The 19,029-nt window shown below is 43.0% G+C and overlaps 1 protein-coding gene across 1 annotated transcript in view; it reads left to right on the top strand.

The window, feature by feature from the left end:
- Window positions 1–851: 851 nt before the first annotated feature.
- pde8a (phosphodiesterase 8A) overlaps window positions 852–19,029 on the top strand; it is a 44,430-nt gene continuing 26,252 nt past the window's right edge. Inside the window, exon 1 of the mRNA XM_084541247.1 lies at window positions 852–2,360. Within this exon, the coding sequence (XP_084397373.1) occupies window positions 2,208–2,360 (153 nt within the window). The 5' untranslated portion in view covers window positions 852–2,207. The remainder of the gene's footprint in view (window positions 2,361–19,029) is intronic.

Raw genomic sequence — 19,029 nt, 5'->3', positions numbered from 1 at the left:
TTGAAATTGACAACTGCGTCAGTATTACTCACACAAGTTCATCAAGAATTAATGACATTATTTGCAGGGATTTATATTGTGTTGCGTTATGTTGTCTATATTCTTGTATTTTTTGTGGGTAGTTTAAGAAATAAGGAAGTGACACATGCTAAGAAACTGCTGAATATAAACAGTGCTATATATAATGTTCAGAAAAGTCAAATACATACAGTTAAACTACATTTATTTATTTATTTTTAGACTTTTAACAGTTGATTTGATGAAATAAGTTGTTTTAAGCCAACATTGGACTCGCATTGGATTCTGGGAATTTGTGACAGCCATCTCTTACTATTTGTTTTTAATGCTATACAGACAAAATGGATGATAAATAATAAAAATTATTTTCACAAAAATCTCATAACTTGTTTCAGTTTTCCATACCACAGTCTGTTAGTTCGTTTATACTCGCATTTGTGTCTCTGGGAACACGTCCGTGATGTCACAACCATGTGCGTTTTAGCGCTTCGCTAAACGTTTTACGCAAAACCTACAACTATCAGCTGTTTTGCGTCGAACGCAGCGGCGAAGAACTCACCAATACGGCACTCCGAGCAACATGTGTGCACGGAAACAGCTCAGACCGTATACCTGCAGCCAGCTCGGCGTTTTGTCTGAGAGAGAGAGAGACGGAGAGAGAGCGAGCTCTTTTTCCTGCTTTCAAAGTTCCCACGGAAAGCGGAGGACCACCCAGCGGCGCCGAGCGCGTCTCCGATTAGCTGCGCGCAGCTCATTTGCATTAACGTCAGTAAAGGCTGTAGGTCAATCCTTGCGGGTGCTTTTATTGGATGTGCCGCTGTCAAGCAGTGCTGAAGAATTGGAAGGGCAAACGCCAGAAAAGGCAGAGAAAAGACAAACATTCAAATCGGCATTATGTAGCTCGGTTCTGCCTTACCTCCGCTCTCGTTAAATAATCCTGCCGTCCCCGATTTCAGATCCGAAACTTGTGAACACGGAGCGGTCTCTCTCTCTCTCTCTCTCTCGCTCTCTCTCTCTCTCTCTCTCTTTTTTTTTTTTTTTTAGATTTTTTTTCTCCTCTGTGTGTCTCTCTCTCAAGCGATTGCATTCTCCAGAGGTGGTACCTCCACACGCTACGATCTGACAGCCTCTACATCCTTTTTTTTGTGTGTGTGTTGCCTCCAGAATGACAGAAAACCCACGGAGCCTGGTAACACTGTAGCCAGCCGGGGTTGGAGCTCCTCTATGAGGCGGATCATCCTCAACAGGGCAGCGGATGCCTGAATGGAGACAGCAAGCCCATCCACCAAGATTTCTCCGCTTCCTAAATTGGTGAATTTGGGGCTGATAAATGGAGCGTTGCGCCGGGCTGCATGGCATTATGTTTGACGGAGGGTGTTTGACATCGGAGCGACTGGCCAGAATAACACTCTGCGGTGTGAATATTTCAGCCTGTTGATGATGAGCCGCTCAGGACTGGAGCAAAGTGTCGTGAGAACCGGTTCATGGCCCGCGTCTTGAGCTGAAGTGGGCAACCAGATTGTTACAGAGAAAGGAAACAGGAGGCACCTTTATTATTTTTTTTTTTTATTTTTTTATTTTCTCGTTTATTTTTTTATTTTTTTCATTTTTTGGATGGCTGCGCGGTGGGGGAGGACGACTGCACATGAAACCTTGGACACAGAAAAATGGATAAAACTATTGCATGAAGCTGGCAGGGGGGGAATGCACGGTGTGTTTTAGGCCTACTTGATAACAGTGAAGTTGAGGGGAAAATGAGAAAATGGTGATGTGGTACGCAGAAGCCGAGAAGAGGAGCCGGAGTGAGGGATAAAGAAAAAAAAAACGTCCATGGGGATCTGAGCAGCTGAAGAATAACGGAATCCAAGTTTTCGAGGACAAGACAGCTGCTTTGATTAAAGACCTCCAATTAACTTCATGTGAAAAACACAGGGAGGAAATAAGCTTCCTGGTCGGGGGGTGGGGGTTAGAAAAGATATATTATTCATGCCTTGTGTGAGAGAAATTGGAGAACCGGCATTGCTGTGGCCTAGATGATAACAAATATATATTTATATATATTAAAAATTATGAAACCTTAGGAGGAAGAGTGGACCTTAAGAAATACACAAAGAGAGGGCGAATGACACTCCTGTAGCCTCAAAGTAAAGCACTTGCGCAAAAAGAAAAAGGCTGAAGTGGGTTGAAGCATGGGCTGTGCTTCAAGTATTCATATCTCTGATAGGGTGGTCTACCACAGTGGAAAAGAGTCCGAGGATTCCCACTCACCCCAGCAGACTAATACCACTCAGCATCAAGGAAATCCTGCCTCTGGACTACCCCTAAAACCCCCTAGCTGCAAGGTGAGGGACTCTGCATTCATTACATGTGTGTGTGAGAAGTGTGTGTGTTTTTAAATGCAGTCGAAAGTTGCAAAGATCCTCTGTTCTCCAAACGCTAGCAGTCGCCAAAGAACACAACCGTTAAGAGTTATTTAATCTGAATATTATATATATAAAAAAACTCATTGGTATACCTTTTGATTTTAACGTATGATATTAGTTTGTCAAGTCAGAGGAAGTAGACTGTGATAGACACTCAGGGAAAGGTCACGGGGTCGCAGGCCCTTCACACTAACCTGAGGTATTGTTCGCTTTGTAGTTTCAGGATGAAGCAAACATTTGTTGTGGTTTCCAGTCTCTTTACATACGCACACAATGATGAGTATAGTCTTACTGCAGGGCTGCAAACAACGAAAAATCTTTAAGCATGTAGCAACATGATCCTTTCTCAGTTGACACAGCTTTTGGCCTTTGCTTCACCTTTCTACCATTCATGCTTATTAATAGGAAGTCCTCTCTTGCAGGTTCTCATTTAGGACCGAAACTTTGTGTTTCATGCGTAAAAAAATTACACTATTTATAAAAAGCTGAAGTGCAAGCATTAAGACAGGGATGTCTCATTTTGAATTTGGAGTTGCTAAAAGGATTATGTGACATAATAGCAAGAAGTTTCTCATCAGTCTGTTACATCACTGTTAAAAAAAAAGAAGTCCCATTTGTGTAGTAGACCACAAATAATTGCACTAAATTTAACAAAATGGGCTGCGCCTGCTTGTATGCAGGGACTAAATAGGTGTTTTTAATCAAGATAATGTGTGAATAAGTGGTTATTCGTTCACATAACGGCTACTGTTGTTGGGATTAAGAGGCAGACGTGTGTTTCGAGGTATGAAGGGTGCATTTTGTGCAGCAAACTAAGGAGTGAACATCCTGGTTTTTTTCACGTGTGCAGGTGAGAGGCCTCGTCACGTGGTAGAGGTCGGCTGTTTTCTCTCGAAATTAAGAATAACGCGGCATAAATCTCCCGGAGAGTCGCACTGATTATGTAGTCTGAGGAAGCTTGTAGTGTAATATTTGGATGTGGAACTGCAGGCAAACACAAAGCGCCCGTTCTGAAAAAGGGAAAAAAAAGAAGAAAAAAGAAAAGGAAAAAAAGTGTGATCTTGTGAATTTTAGTAGTTGCACGAGTGTGTGTCTGTGTGTTTATGAGCATGTGTGTGTGTTCGCCTGACGGGCCTCGGGCTATCCGAGGGCCTCTGTCAAGCTGAATTTTGTGGCCAAATGTCACCGCAGGATGCAGTGAGAAGTCAGTGTGACAGATGCCCCAACGTCAAGACGCCCACTGTGCCTCTGATTGAATTAGCTCCCTGATTGAGTTAGACTAATGGTATACAAATCTTCTTCAGCTGGAAATGGTTAATCCCCGTTCTGAGAGGTGTCATCTTTAACCTACCCTGTGAGAAGCCGGATTTTATTTAACCGAAACCGTAACGTAAGAAAGCATGCCATCGAAAAGTCATCTCTGCGTCAGCTGATGCGCTCAAGGCTCAGCAGTGTGTGCCGCTGCTTGTTGGAGCTCTTTTGATTTCTCCTCTTAAAAGTGATCAATAGCGGCCATTGATTGTTGTGGAATTGTGTGCCTGCACCGCCTAGATTTAATAAGCCCCTTTGCAACACATGGTCATTGAACACTTCCTGCATATTAATCAGAATAAATTTGGGAACATAAAGAAGTGTGCAGGGATGTCGCTGTTTCAATTTAAACTACAGAGCTGCACCAGATCTTTCTATGTGACAGATGAAATTAAACCTGAAATGATTAGTTGAATTCTGGCACTGTTGCAAAAAAATAAATAAATTAAATGCAAGGATTTGCTGTTTCTCTTTGCCTGATGTGACTTACAGGTTCGCATCTTTTTAGGTTTTCAGACCAAGCGACAAAGTTTAAAAGGTCACATTCAGCGTTTTTAGCCCAAACAATGGAGAAATTATTAATTGGCAGATTAATTAACAATGCACGTTAACTGCAGCCTTAGCAGAAAGAATCCTAGATCGATATCACCTCAAATATTTTGTCACTGTGTTTTGTTTTCAGCCCTAGCGTGCATGTCTGTGCCCTGGCTTGAATTATTGTGATGTCTGAAGGGAACATTCATCCTTTAAAGGATGATAATAATCTACACACAGCTGGCAAGTTTAGCGCATTACAAAACTGAATTAAGCAAAATTTTTACAAACTGCGGCGTGTCTCCGCGTACTTTTCTTTTATTGTTATTATTACGCTCGGAGACAGAGCGTCAGGGGGAGAACATGTGCAGGCGTCCGCAGTGTGAGAAAGATTCTATAGAAGTTTGGGAGTGTGATGTGAGTCTTTGTCAAGGGTACGTTACCATCTGGGCTTCTCTGTCGACGATAAGGCTCAAGTACAAGGTCCTGTGATAGTGGGCTTTTTTGTGTGTGTGTGTGTGTGTGTGTGTGGGGCCAAACAGACAGAGAAATGCCAGCCAAACACAACACCATTTATCTGGCCTTGACTTTTCCAGTCTGATTGCCCCCACTCAAGGAAATCAAGTAGCCCCCCCCCGCCACCACCACCACCACCACAACCCCTGAGCAACAAATGTAGAATCAGCTTTACTGTTACCTCTTAGTATAAATGGAAAAGGGCAATAAAGGTGCTAAGCTTACAAGTATCTGGAGAGTAATGCCGTCTTGCTTGCTGCCTGATTCCAGCCTCTGCATGCATTAACATAAGTGGTGGAATCGCTCAGCCATACCTCAGACCCCCCTCCCACCACCAACCCCATTTAACCCTCCCATCCCCAGAAGTGACGAGTCACACAAGGTTTCCTTTTTCTTTTTCTTTTTTTTTCCCGTCGTTAACTAAACGCCTCTGAACTGAGCACCTCATGTGATGCGTCTTGCTGTTAAAGAGTGTGAAGTGAGATATGATACACACTGCTGGCCTGGGCAGTCTCTCTGCATTTGTCAGTCCTCTCTCTCCCGGTGTGTGCTCTCTCTGGCCAGTGTGTGTGTGTGTGTGTTTAGTCTAAGTTGAGAGTCATTGGGTAATTTATTCCAGAGGAGGGCAAAGGCTTAGCATGGTGATGAATTAATCCACTGTGCTTTTTTCTGCGGGCTGAGAGGACGCAGACTGATATTGGCTCTTTTTCTCCACCTCTTTCGTTCGGCCATCAAACTTTCCGCGCTCTTCCCCCTTTTTTGATACTCCATGTACCTTTTTGATTTTTAGATAATACTCTCCGAAACACCTGAAGTTAAAAAACACGCTTATCTCCGTCTAACTGACAGCTGTTGTTATTGTCGCAATCACGTAGACCAGTGCAGAATGGGAGCAGCCTCCTGCCTATAGCAGTGCTAACATTCAGTAGCCGCGCTGTCGTGTTTGTCTTTACAGCTGCTGGATGGATCAGATGATGGGACTGTGCTTATCTGCGTGTATCAAAGATGTCATGTGTATACGTACAGTGGTCTTTTATAGCTCGGAGCATGGCAGTAACAGCTGGCGCCCTGCCATAGTTAGCAATTTGAATCCCACTGGGTCAAAGTTCTGGTACTGTAAGGTTTAAACAAACGTGTTAATTAGTTAGCTTTAGGTGGGTTTTGTCCCCACTGGATAGAGACAGATTAGCAGCCCCCCCCCCCTCACCATTTCTAGACTTCTAGATGCTAAAACATGCTAACTATCTGCTAACTGTAGCTTCACATTCAAAAGAGAGGCATGACACTTGTGTCTTCTAATCTAACTGAATGTTCTTTCCCTGCGATTCTTGGATTAGTCCGACTTTTTTAAGTTGCTGACGCGAAAAGAAACCTTGCAATCCTCTTGAATGCAGCAAATAAATGCGTTGATTATGTTTTTATTTGAATAAACTGTCAGCTGCAGCGTCTCCGTGCGTTTCTCTTCCTGTCTGGGACGTCTGCAGGGGCAGTGAGGGGGTAATTTTTTTTTGCCTCGTCATTTATCTCGGCTGGCACACGTGCAGAAGGAGTTGAGAGGAAGCAAGATGGGGGGGCCCCGGGAGCCGCCACCACACTCAACTGATTGATGCGAAGGCAGCTCTGTGTACAGCAAGACACGTCCAAGAGTTCGGGGTCAAATGTTTCGCTGCGCTACTCGCACGCTTTTAGTTCCTACAGTCTGTCTTTTTTTTCTTGAAAATGAAGCAGCTCCGGTGCTCCTGCCACTGGTCACACCTTGAACTTTGTTCCTCTGTAGAAACTGAATTAGGATAATATGATAGATCCCTTTGTCACTGAGCGCAGATACAGCGAGTCTCTTCATCTCGGAGAGCTCGCTCACTTGTGGGGTGTCAATCGGGCGCGTGCACTCTGTGAAACAGAACCTCCCATTGTTTTGAAATAGTCTTAACAAATAAGGCCACATTCAAAGCTAGTTCTGCTCCCCCTCCAGGTTAGAATTTAGTATCATAAGGTCAGCATGTGATAGTTTCATGAGATTACTGAAATGGTATTCTTCCAAAACAAGGCTCTACAAGTGTTTACTTTGTGGCAGCGCTCTCTGTTCTGTTTCAGAAGCTCACGGGAATGTAGATGAGAGTGGGCCCAGGTCCACTGGTGGCCCTTTTTTTTTCTCTTTAGCTCCTCCTCAAACGCGCCGCTCCCAGTTTCTGGCTTCTCTGAGCCGTGAGCATCTGCAGGGGTTGTGATGTATGTTGGTGTGTGTTTCGAATGTTGCTTCCTGCATCGTGCATCCAGAATTTTTTGGGGCTGACTGAACTGGAAAGGGTCAGCGTCAGATGAAGCGTTGAAGTGGACAGGGAGAGTGACTGAAAGCACGGACTATCAATCATATAATTTATAAAGAAAAAATACAGGTAGCAAACACAAGGCACATGATATAAATTAGTTAAGAATAAGTTAAATTAGAAATATAATCATGAAAAAAGTATTTTGAAATTCCATTTCTCCCCGCAGAATTAACTTTAAAACTGGCAGAGCATATGAAAGAGTCTTTCTGTGTCGTTCATGCGAAAAAAATAGTCCTTCAAAAGGCAATTAAAGGACTAGTTTGATATTTTGGAAACACCTCCCAAAACCCAGAACATTCATAAGTTAGCTCATTATATTTCATTTGCTTAATCTGTACAAAAACCAAAGGTTAAAGCCATCAAGGTGTGGTTCATGGAGCCGTGTGCTGGACTGTTTCTTGCCGCATTTCCGAAGTTGTCTCGATAAAGCTGCAGTTTACGCTGTTTACTTTTTTTTTAATGAGTGTGCATTAGATAAAACAAGATGCAACGTGTTAATTAGCGGGATTAAAAGGTGGTCGTTTTGTTGGCTTTGGACCTGTTTGCTGTAGCTTCTCTCTATTGGTGAGATAACAAATAAGAGCTTACTAATATTGCAAACTGTTCTTTAAAAATGGAGCGCCACAGTCTTTCCACATTTCCATTTGGTAGCATCACAAGCATTTACTATTGTTTTAGCCCTATTTAAATTTTTTATCATATTTTACCCGCCATCTAAGATCTCTTGAGGTCATAGTCTCATAATTATGACTACACCACATACAGAACATAGTGTCACTGTTCCTGGGAGTCATCTATCCCACATGCTGTCACAGTCTCCACAGGTGTGTTCTTAATCTCCCCTGGAACAGAGCCTTATGCGGCGATTGGGGTAACCCTTCACAACATGCTGCGTCGACAACGCTAACAGCCACGTTAACGGCGTCTGGTTCCTGGAGTACTTTGGACATTTTCATGCTGCATCACACCGCTGCGCTGGCGGCCAGAATGAACCGAAGAAAGCTTGTATACAATACGGGATGTTGACAGGCTTGTCCTGCAGTGAGATTTGCAAAGCACCAGAAATTGGTGGATTCAGTATTAAATTATGAACTGGATGGGTATTTCAATGCAACATTTGGCAGTTGATCTGAAACTATGTTGGAATCAAAATGCTCCAGAGGATTTGACTTCATTTTACTGCCTTTCTTCTCTAAAGAAGTGCTGAGCAGACGAGAGCCTCGCTGGATTTAAGTGAGCAGGCCCGCAGCTTATTGGCTGTAGTAAACACGCGAGACGCTCATTCACCTTCTGAAAACCCCATTAAGCCAGCGGTCTCTTCTTTGTTTTAATGGAAATGGCTATGACGCAGAACTGTCTGGAGCGTGGATCCTTCATTTTGCTCTGAAGATGTACTGTACCATCAGTTGATTTAACTTTTACTGGCTAGAGCACAGATGGTACTCATTGTTTTATTTATTTTTTTATTTTTTTTGTTAGTGTGATGTGTGTCTTTGTAACTAAGTGCAAAGCTTTGACTTCTGCAAAGATCTGACTTCACCATCTAACATACAAAATCGTAACGCTTGACTGTAAGTGAGATATTGTGATTCAAACCATTTGACCAAGACATTCAAATTAAATTTGCAGCTAAGTCGCAGAAAAAGGGAAGTGAGCCAAGTCGGTCTAATCTTGTATGTCAAGGAACACCTCTTTGGCCCGGCTTTACTGTGACAGTTGAGGATCAGCATATTATCTAACTCTGACTTATTCAAGTTAGATGATATCTGGTCAGTGTCCAGTTGAGCTTATTGGTTTTGGCTTGAAAAACATTAAAGTTTCAAAGAAATTACTAGATCTAGATTGCATGCCACGGGAGAGCAGGAAATGTTTCAATGGAAACTATGAGACCACATGCCTCATGAAAAAAAACAACAACTTTGACATGCATGTTCGAGACAATGCAAGACGGTGGAACAGACTTATATGTTTCTAATAGGAGTGAATCAATAACTGGAACATTCCTGCATGTCTGTCAAAAGCACCTGTGTCATTTATTGTACCTGTCACACCAGCCGGATTACATTCCTCACTGGTCGCCTGTTTTAACTGTGTACACTATAACCAGACGAGCAGTTTGTAGCTAATTGAAATATTTTTCTCTCTTGTACATAACACATAAACAGCATATTTATTTATTTCAGTTCTTCCCGCCAATATCGGCACACGTCCAGCATAGTTTGCGAGCTCCTTTTCCTCCATTTTTGGCCAATCATTCAGTGTCGCTTATCAGTTGCACGTCACTCTTTATTTGTTGTCAGTCACCTGTGGCCCAAATGACAACTAGAATCCTTTTGCCAGAAGAGTATGCAAACCCACAAACTGTCTTTTTACCGTTGTGTCGTTTTACTCTGTACTTAATTAAAAGTTTGGTTAGAGATCATCCGGTTAGCGATGGAATAGCTCAGTACTAAGTTTACAACAGCGCTGAGTTTATGTGATTATTTTTCAGACTAATTTAAATAATTTAAATTCTGTCCTGCTTGGTTATAATAATCTCTTGGAGAAAACTCTTGGGGTTGGCAGAACTTGTGTACTTGTGTTCAGTGTGGATTGGGTTACGTGTTCAAGTCATTCAAAGCCTTTGGATCCTTCTTTTATATACAACTGAGCTCATAAAGAGGCTCATAAGAATGCATTTCAGAGAGTAAGTTCTGCAATTGTAGACTATAAGGAGATTGCAGCACTAACATTTTCATACACCGATCAGGCATAACATTATGAACACCTTCCTAATATTGTGTAGGTCTCTCTTGTGCCTCAAGAACAGTTGGGACTTATTAGAGAATGGACATGTGCCTTCTGAGGGTGTCCTGTGGTGTCTGGCAACAGAATGTTATTAGTGGGGGGCCTTTGGGTCCTATGGGTTGAGGGGAGGGGCCTCTGTGGATCATCCCAAGGATACTTGATCAGTTTGGGATCAAGTGAATTTGGAGGCCAGGTCAACACTTTGTTCTTTGAGTTGTTCCTAAACCGTTTTAGTGTGTGTTCCTGTGTCAGGCTGCATCCTGCTGGGGATGGCTGCTGCCATCAAGGAGTGTCGTTGCTATGGGATGGGGGTGCCTGGTCTGGTCTGGTCTGGTCTAGGTGTGTGGTACGTCTAAGTATCATCCACACAAATCTCAGCAGAACATTTTATTGTCACAAGATGGCCAATGCTATTTACTTCTTCTGTCAGTGGTCATAATGTTGTGGCTGATCAGTGTAGAAGAAGATTGGATGCAACAAAAAACATGATTTAATAATGTTCTATTTAACATTTTCACCTTAAAATATCTCAAGATGATTACACCAATGTTAAATTTAGCTACTTAAGAGAACCCAAAACTTATCCACTATTTAATTTTTATTTCAGTTTCATTTTAGTGGACTGTGTCAATGGCATCAGTTCGCCTTTACCCCCTGTAGCAGCAGGAGAACTGATGCACACTTCACCGTTATAACATTACAACAATGTTCAACACACTCAAAGCTATTTTTAGTACGACTGTTTTGACCAAGGATAACAGCGCTGGACTACCCCGCTCCCCTCCTGGCAGACGCCACGGGGCCTTATTTCGGAAAAAAAACATTTACGGTAGTCATAGCAAGGGACGAATTATTCCTGATCCCGTTTGAATTGCGCCATTGCTTACACGTTCGAAGTCACATTTAAATAATACATTGCAAAGCTAAGAAAGCTGGAATTGGTTGTTAAGGCGGCGCGGTATCATTTAGCTCGAGTGAAAGCGCTAAATAACCGCCGCCGACACAAACATGGGTGTCGCCGTAGCACACTTTGACATTTGTCTGTGCGTTTCAATCCTCAGCGACTTGACTTGTTTAGAGACAAAATTAAAGTGACCTCTATTTTTGTAGTCTTTCTAATGTCATATGTCATACTTGCTTTCAGATTAACCACAGGAACTGTAACTTCCTTGAGTTGCAGCATTAATTTTCAAAACAACAAATATCTTATGTGTAATTCTTGGCTTAATTCAAATGAGAACCAAAAAGCTGCTTGTCCCTCGTCATGGTCTACTCAACATATATTTTTCTGGATTAAAATTATAATGTGGTCTATTGGAAGTTGTGCCTCTGTGTTGGATTGGATTCACAATTTTCCTAACGTTAGCTAAGCTAGCTTTATGTTTAGTACAACATGCCGTTAATAAAATCCCGATTTCTGTCTGAATTGTGTCGGATAAATCCTCCAACTACACGCTACGTTTTTCTTCTGACCGAGACACCCCTCAAAAAGTAATATTGGTCTTATTTACACAGGAATTCAGCCCCTTCACATTTTTTGTTTACAACTTTCCTTTTTCCTACCAGTTATCTTGACAACGTAGCAGAATATTTTCGCAATCACTCTCGCCCTGTATATGTGTGTGTGTGTTGGCACGCGCTTGTCCTCATTCAGTGTTTGTGCGTGCCTGTGTGTGTTTTTAAATCAAGTAGATAGTTTGTGTGCCAAGCCCCAGCTCGTGTCACTCACTAATCCCTCATGCAACAGTGACATCAGTGCTCCTGTTTTAGCAGGTGAAGAAGAAGAAGAGGAGGAGGAGGAGGAGGAGGGCGAGGGCGGGGTGGGGGCGGTAGGGGTCCGGTGATTATCTAATGCTCTCCCAGCCATCTCAAGAGCGGCGGAGAAACCACTTCTGATATTCTCAAAAACATAGAAGCTGTTGTGGAGAGGTGGAACAGATAGCGTAGGGGTGGTGCAGCGCCGGTGTAGGCCAGTTCTAATCCTCTCTTTAGACCACATGCTGGTGAGGTAATTAAGATGGTACATAGTATGGGCCTGGCAGCAGAATTAGTGTAAGGATCTGTTATGTTTAATCGTGTAGTTTGTTGTTTGTTGTCATGTATTTGGACTCGGGAGGAGGAGGAGGAGGAGGAGGCAAAGGTTCTCTGGAAGATCCCAGTACGCTGTAGTGTCTCTGTACCAGTCAGTGTCCAACTTAGACTTCCCAAGCTCCTTCACCACGTCCTGTTGCTTTATTGACCTTTGACCTTAGCCGGAAAAGGAATCAAAGCATACACAGTCCTGATATGTATGGTTCACAGAGATAATAAAGACGTAACAGAATATTAAATGCAGGGCGATAGTGAAATACAAACACAATTCTTTTGAGAGCTATGGAGGTGTAATTTAGGAGGGGTAGGTTCGAACAAAACGGAGAGTGAAGTAGCCCCGTTTGAATGTTTGCTGTACAGTTACAGTGGCGTTGAAGGAGGTGCATGGGGGCAGAGGAAGACGGGGAGGTTGTTAGTAAGGGGCTGCCCCAGAGTCCTGGATAGATTAGGATTGTCCAGGTCTTATGGGGATTTCAGGGTAATCTGGATAAGGACAGAAATACCCTGAAGGTGAACACTGGAGAAAGTGCTCGGCTTCTTGTGGATCTGTCTCCCATCTCTAATTAATTTACACAAATCGGTGGAAGATACAGGGAACATCATGTCGATTTTTCCTTTAAAGAGTCACTCTTAATTTTATACATAAAGTTCAGTTTACAGCTGATGAGATGAGCACACAATACTATATATTTGTTCTCTAGTTCTGGAGGCAACACTCAGGGTGCGAACACACCAAACTGACGTCAAAGATCTGCACCAAAGCCTGACTGTCACCCCACGTCTCCTGTCTCTGGATTAAAAACTTGCACTTGAACGCACCACAGAGACTATTGGCTGGCACATTTGTTCTGCACCTGTGTCAGAGGAAATAGCTCTTCATACTGGCAGGTGACAATAGTCTGGATTCGTCATTTAAAAGAGGAAACCGGAAGAGCTAATATTAGCTAGGAGGCTAGGAAGCACCGTCGTACAGAGCTGACCTCTCCTGATTCATGCTGATGAGTCGGTCATGCTGTTGTAAAAATATTTGTGTATTCATGAAGATGAAAAAGACGAGTCTTGTGTGCATCCTTTTGGGCCTCTTCAGATCTTGTATTAAGATCTGATCTGGGTGAACCAATCGTGCAAAAGACGGGTGTGATCGCATTCGAGAGAGCTGATCTCTGGCCACATTTGGAGGTGGTCTGGTCCGCGTTCCTTTGGCACTGTGAGTCGCATTAAAGACCTCTTATACTCAACAGGAGTGCTCCTGCATGAGTTTCGCCTTATTCATTCAGAAAAAAACACAACCGCGATTACAGATGCAAAAGGAAATGGCACCGTAAGTGATGTTTGCTCATTAGAAAAGAGAGCCTTTTGAAATATTATGTCCTTGTACATGTTGGCTAACAAAAAATAAATAAATCTAAGTAAGACTTTGCAAATTAAAGCATTTAATACGAGTACACGAGTGTAGTTTTGCTGTTCTCGAATCTTGAGCAGCTGTAGAGATCCATTAGAGACGGTAGCTGTTAAAATATTCTACTGCGCCCCAGATGATGTCGGGGTTTATTAACATACAGAGCGCGAAACTGAGATCGGATCTGGAGACTCATTTGGAGGCACGTGTTAATTCCAGGTCTGAACACACGCACCCAAAGCTGGTCACTTGCGATCGAATTTTTCAGGTTGGATCTTAATGAAAGGCCCGAACAGGCCCTTTGTCACATCCATTTGTCTGCTGATGCACTGTTTTGCTAAGCTGATAGGCCAATCAGAGTGATCTCACACATCGAAGCTCTGCCACGTCGATTCAGCAAACACTCGCAGACGTCCCAACTCCAGCAAACAGCTGTCGGCTTGGTGTGTCACGGCCCTTAAATTGACAGAGCACATGGTTCGTCTCGCAGAACTGGAGACTGTTTGGAAAAGGGAAGGTACTTTCATAAAAAAAAAAAGGCTCGCACGTGATTGGGCGAGCCGTTTGTGTGTCACGTTCTATCACAGGTTCAACACAGCAGGCCACATTAGGAGGAGTTCTGTGTGTTACAGCTAGAACGCTGCCATAGCTACTTGCAGTCAGGACCCTGATTGAAAAACACATCTGTGGATCAGCCACAAACCCATAGCTTGAAGCCTGACAAGATGGATTACCGTGTGATCTTGTGATCTCACGGACCTCATGAGAATCCAGCTGCCTCACAATTTGAGGGAGCTTTGTAAAGTTTGAATCTTGATGCTGTCACATTTCTAACATAAAGCCCCCATTATACATTGGAGGTATACAAGGGAGGTAATCAAAACAAGTCAATCTGTAGGGTGCAATAAATGGCAATATTTGAACTTTAACCTTACGTGCTCGCTGCTGGGGTTTATAGATCTTTGTTTAACCGAACGATCTCAAAAACTGGAAAAACTAGGACACAATGAGATAAATACAGCCACAGGGGATGCATGAAAGTTGAGAACCATCTCATTAAAGCCTCATCTGCCTTTTGAATCTCAGAAATGCCATTCTCTGTTTAGCAGTTAGCCTACTGTTCATCATGCAGTGACGTAGCAAACAGCCGTACGCATCCGCCTCCGTGCTCTACGGACACGTCTCCTGCTTGTCTGCTAGTTGTCTCCAACCCTTGTCACTTGGCTTGACGGCAGGAATTGCGCTTCTGCCAGGCCTCAGTTACTCTCCTTGGCACAGCGACACATAGATCACATACACACTTGTGCCACGATTGACGCGGTGTATGCAGGCAGAGCTACTGTAGGCACGTCATGAGCTTGGGGAATGCAGCATGTACTCTGATGTCACACACGTACGCAGATGATCTAAATCTTAATTTAGTCAAAGATGCAGAAACGCTATGGAGACTCTCTCTGTGGGGGCAGAACAAGTATTCATAACATGCTGTACCTTTCAGTATCTGTTTGTTCTTGTGTACAAGTGCGTGTGCGCGGCGCACGGACCTGCAGGTATTAAATATCCACGTCTCATTTTTCTGTGTCAAACTGTGAAAGATTTCACTGGAACAGCAGTTCACATAATCTGATGGGTTCTGTGATATGTGAGGCGATGCTCAAAGTGTGTGTGGAACACCAGCGAGAAACAGGGACAGGTCACCAAGGATGAAGTAACCTATCCATTTTCTGCAAACTCTGTATTTTTAAACCATGGACGTCATTCAAGGGCGTTTGGGACTGAATTCCAGGACAAGTTCGGTCTCCTGCGAGTTGCTCAGTGTCTTCCCTCTGTGTGTGTATGTGCATTCCCGTATGCTTGAGTTTCCGCACTATCTGGTGAGGTAGGAGAGATGTCACTGCAGACAGAATAAAGGTCAGGGCGTACTCTGGAAGCACTGCTCGAAAAACAATGAATGTGTAAGTGCGCATGTGTGCGTGATTAGAAATCGCTGTATTTGGGGCAGCATGTTTGAGGACTGGCTCACAATACTGCAGTACGGACAGAGGAAACAGCACTTTAAAAACTACTTAATGAGTATTTATTTTATTTTTAAAATGATATGCACCGCATGACGAATTTGGTGCAGCGAGAACTGCAGCGTGCATATCGCCAAAGAGCGAGCCCACTGCTGACTTCATTAGGTAACACTATACACCAGGAACAAAATCTATTATCATTTCCCCCCCCCCCGTGCATTATTGAGTTTCAAAGATGACAGTCATTGTGAAAATAATCTGGGAATTGACAGCACAGCCATAATTAAGTGAAACAAAGAACAAAAATTTGGAGCGCGTGGAGGAATGTGACACATATTAGGCCTTTCATGTTGCAGGCCATATTGACACTTGCCAGTAGTTACGTAACAAATACGATGTTATCATAGCTATAGTGGTTTATAAAGTGAGATGATGCGTATCAAGACGGCGACATGAAAGTGAGAACAGTAATGTGCGGATTGTTAGTCTGCTCTCAGGCTAGGCTTACTGGACATACTGTATATTGTTAATTTTACACATCAAAGAGGTGCCGTTCTGTCTTTAGCTTGACTTCAGCTTCCTGTTTTTATCTCAGTCACTGACTATGTACACCGATCATTAAAGCCACAACATTAAAACCACTTACAGCAGAAGTGACTAACATTAACCATCTTGTGACAGTACAATGTTCTGCTGGGAACCAGTTGGACCTAGCAGTCTTGTGGATGTTACTTAGACATGTACCACACACCTAGACCAGACCGGGGACCCCCACCCCATAGCAATGACACTCCTTGATGGCAGCAGCCATCCCCAGCAGGATGCAGCCTGATACAGACACACACACAAAAACACTTTAGGAACAACTCAAAAAAACATGGAGAACAGTACAAGGTGTTGACCTGGCCTCCAAATTTCCCAAACTTGATCAAGTATCTGTGGGATGATCCACAGAGGCCCCTCCCCTCAACCCATAGGACCCAAAGGCCCCCCACTAACAACATTGTGTTCCCAGACACCACAGGACACCCTCAGAAGGTCCATGTCCATTCTCTGATGAGACAGAACTGTTTTGGAGGCACAAGGGAGACCTACACAATATTAGGAAGGTGGTCACAATGTGGGTGTCCGTGCCCAGTCCATCCTAACTCCTAGCCAATTGAAAAATAAAGTAAAGAGGTGGGGCACAGTGACGCCTATGCAGACATCTAGCAACGGGTGTGACGGGTGTGACGTGCTGCGTCGTGATGCTTCAAGTCATTTATTTTGCTAGTTAACTTTTAAATGGATGAGGCCACCAACAGTGCCTTGATAGAGTTTAGAAAGATCTTACCCCTAGTACAGTTGTCATGACAACGGAAATTAGCTATAGACGCTGTTGTCATTTGTTGTACCTGTACATTTGCTTTAAAGATTTAACACACAGCTCTACATGGATTGACCATAGACTGTTTATATATATATATATATATATATATATATATATATATATATATATATATATATATATATAAAAGAAGGATCGACCTGCTTTTGTAGCCAGTGGCCATTTGAGGAACTGCAATTTTCTGTCGCTATCGGAGAAAGTATATAACATAAAAGAAAGGCCCTGGAGCAAATTACATTCAATCTAAAAATAAGGAAGATGAGAAGCATCTTTTGTTTTGCGGCGAAGCAAAACTTATCAAGTGCGTCAATTGGAAAGAAAGACAACAAACATTAAAGGAGTGAAGATGAGTTCATTTCAAATGTATAGTCATCTAATGTTTTTTTTTCTGGCTTGTCATGTCCACACAGAGTTGAACAATTGTCCAAGTAAATGAAAGGAGGCACATTGTTCATCTCATGACACTGCATCTGACACTCAGTCAATAACAAGGAAAAAAACACCGGGAGATGATTTGATGAATAATAATAATAATAATAATAATAATAAAAACATCTAGTTAGATCTACCCAATAATTATCACATTTCTTTTAGGGCCTGGTATTTACTGGCTGTTGTAGTTTTTTTTTATTCCAGGAGGTTGGAGGTATTTCCTCTGTAGTACGTTCTGCCGGACAGAGAGAGAGAGAGAGGGAGAGAGAGAGAGAGAGAGAGAGAGAGAGAGACGGAGGCAGAAATACAGAGAAAGCAAGGATGTTCTGGGACAAACCGATCCACAGTGGCCTAGTTTCCCTCAGCCATGCCCGTGACTCAACTAAAGTCTTCTGCCTGGCTGACTGTGAGCTTGGTCACCATGGATAAGACATGCGGACAGAGCCAGAATACACATGGTTGCAGTTATTTTCCTGAACAGATGAACTGCAATTACATTAACACGTTGGATGAATGTGTCGTTTTTATTCCGGTGGGGTTACTGTGTGTGTGTTTTTTTTTTTTATAATTTTACTACTCTTTTCTGTAGTATTAAGGTAATGGACGATGGAACTATCGTGTTTATTTAAGTATTTTTTTTAATTTAGATTTTGTGTGCATTTGCACTGCTGTTTCCACTGCTGTGAAGTTATGCCAGATCAGGCAAGATTGATTCAGTTTCATCCCAGAGTGCGTGACAGAAAGGCATGGATCCACTGCAGGTATCGGAGACAGAGGGTTATAATGTGTGAGCTCTGGCACGCAGTTGGGAGCAATGGAAATGCAGCATGCAGGAAAAGAAGAGGAAGACATGGAAGGAAAGGAAGTGCTAGTGAGGTGGGAAGTTTTGGATTAATCAAGATGTGTGTGTGTGACTTCTACATCACTTTATATGTTGAACTAAACATTTCTGGCCCTAAAATACTTCTATGTGGAAAAGAAAGCATTATAGCGTACATCGTTTGTTTGGGTCCGTTTTGTTTTTGCCGATTGACTGTCAAATACTGGAGCCACATACTTGTTGTCCCTTAAGACAGATTTGTATGGCTCTGGCTGTGTATTTTGGTCTGTTGTCGTCCTGCAGAGTCAAACGGTGACTAAGTGTCTAGAACTTTTGCATAATGCGAATGTGGTCCACAAAATGTTTGTTTGATGTGCACGCATTCCTGTAAGTTATCTCTAAGACAACCAGTCATATTTGTTTTACAACACCGTAGATCAACTGTTTGAAAGAGGTTTATTGGACTAAAAGGCAAGATGTTGGTGTATGTTTCTTTTTTGATCTGTTTTATTTCAAGGTGGAGTCGGCTCTTTGTAGCTGATCAGGCATAACATTATGACCACTGATCAGAGAACTAAATAACATTGACCATCTTCTGACAATCCAATGTTCTGCTGGGAAATTGTTGGACCTGGCATTCATTCACGTGGATGTTACTTAGACATGTGGCACCCACCTAGACCAGACCAGGCACCCCCACCCCATAGCAATGACTCTCCTTGATGGCAGCAACCATCCGCAGCAGGATGCAGCCTGACACAGACACACACACATAAACGGTTTAGGAACAACTAAAAAAAACATGAAGAACAGCACAAGGTGTTGACCTGGCCTCCAAATCCACTAGATCCCAAACTGATCAAGTATCTGTGGGATGATCCACGGAGGCCCCTCCCCTCAACCCATAGGTCACAACTGTTTTGGAGGCGCAAGGGAGACCTACACAATATTAGGAAGGTAGTCATA

Source organism: Chelon labrosus (assembly GCF_963514085.1).
Source record: "Chelon labrosus genome assembly, chromosome: 3".
NCBI lineage: Eukaryota > Metazoa > Chordata > Actinopteri > Mugiliformes > Mugilidae > Chelon > Chelon labrosus.
The sequence above is the reverse complement of the archived record's forward strand: the minus strand, read 5'-3'. Positions and strand labels throughout refer to the sequence as shown.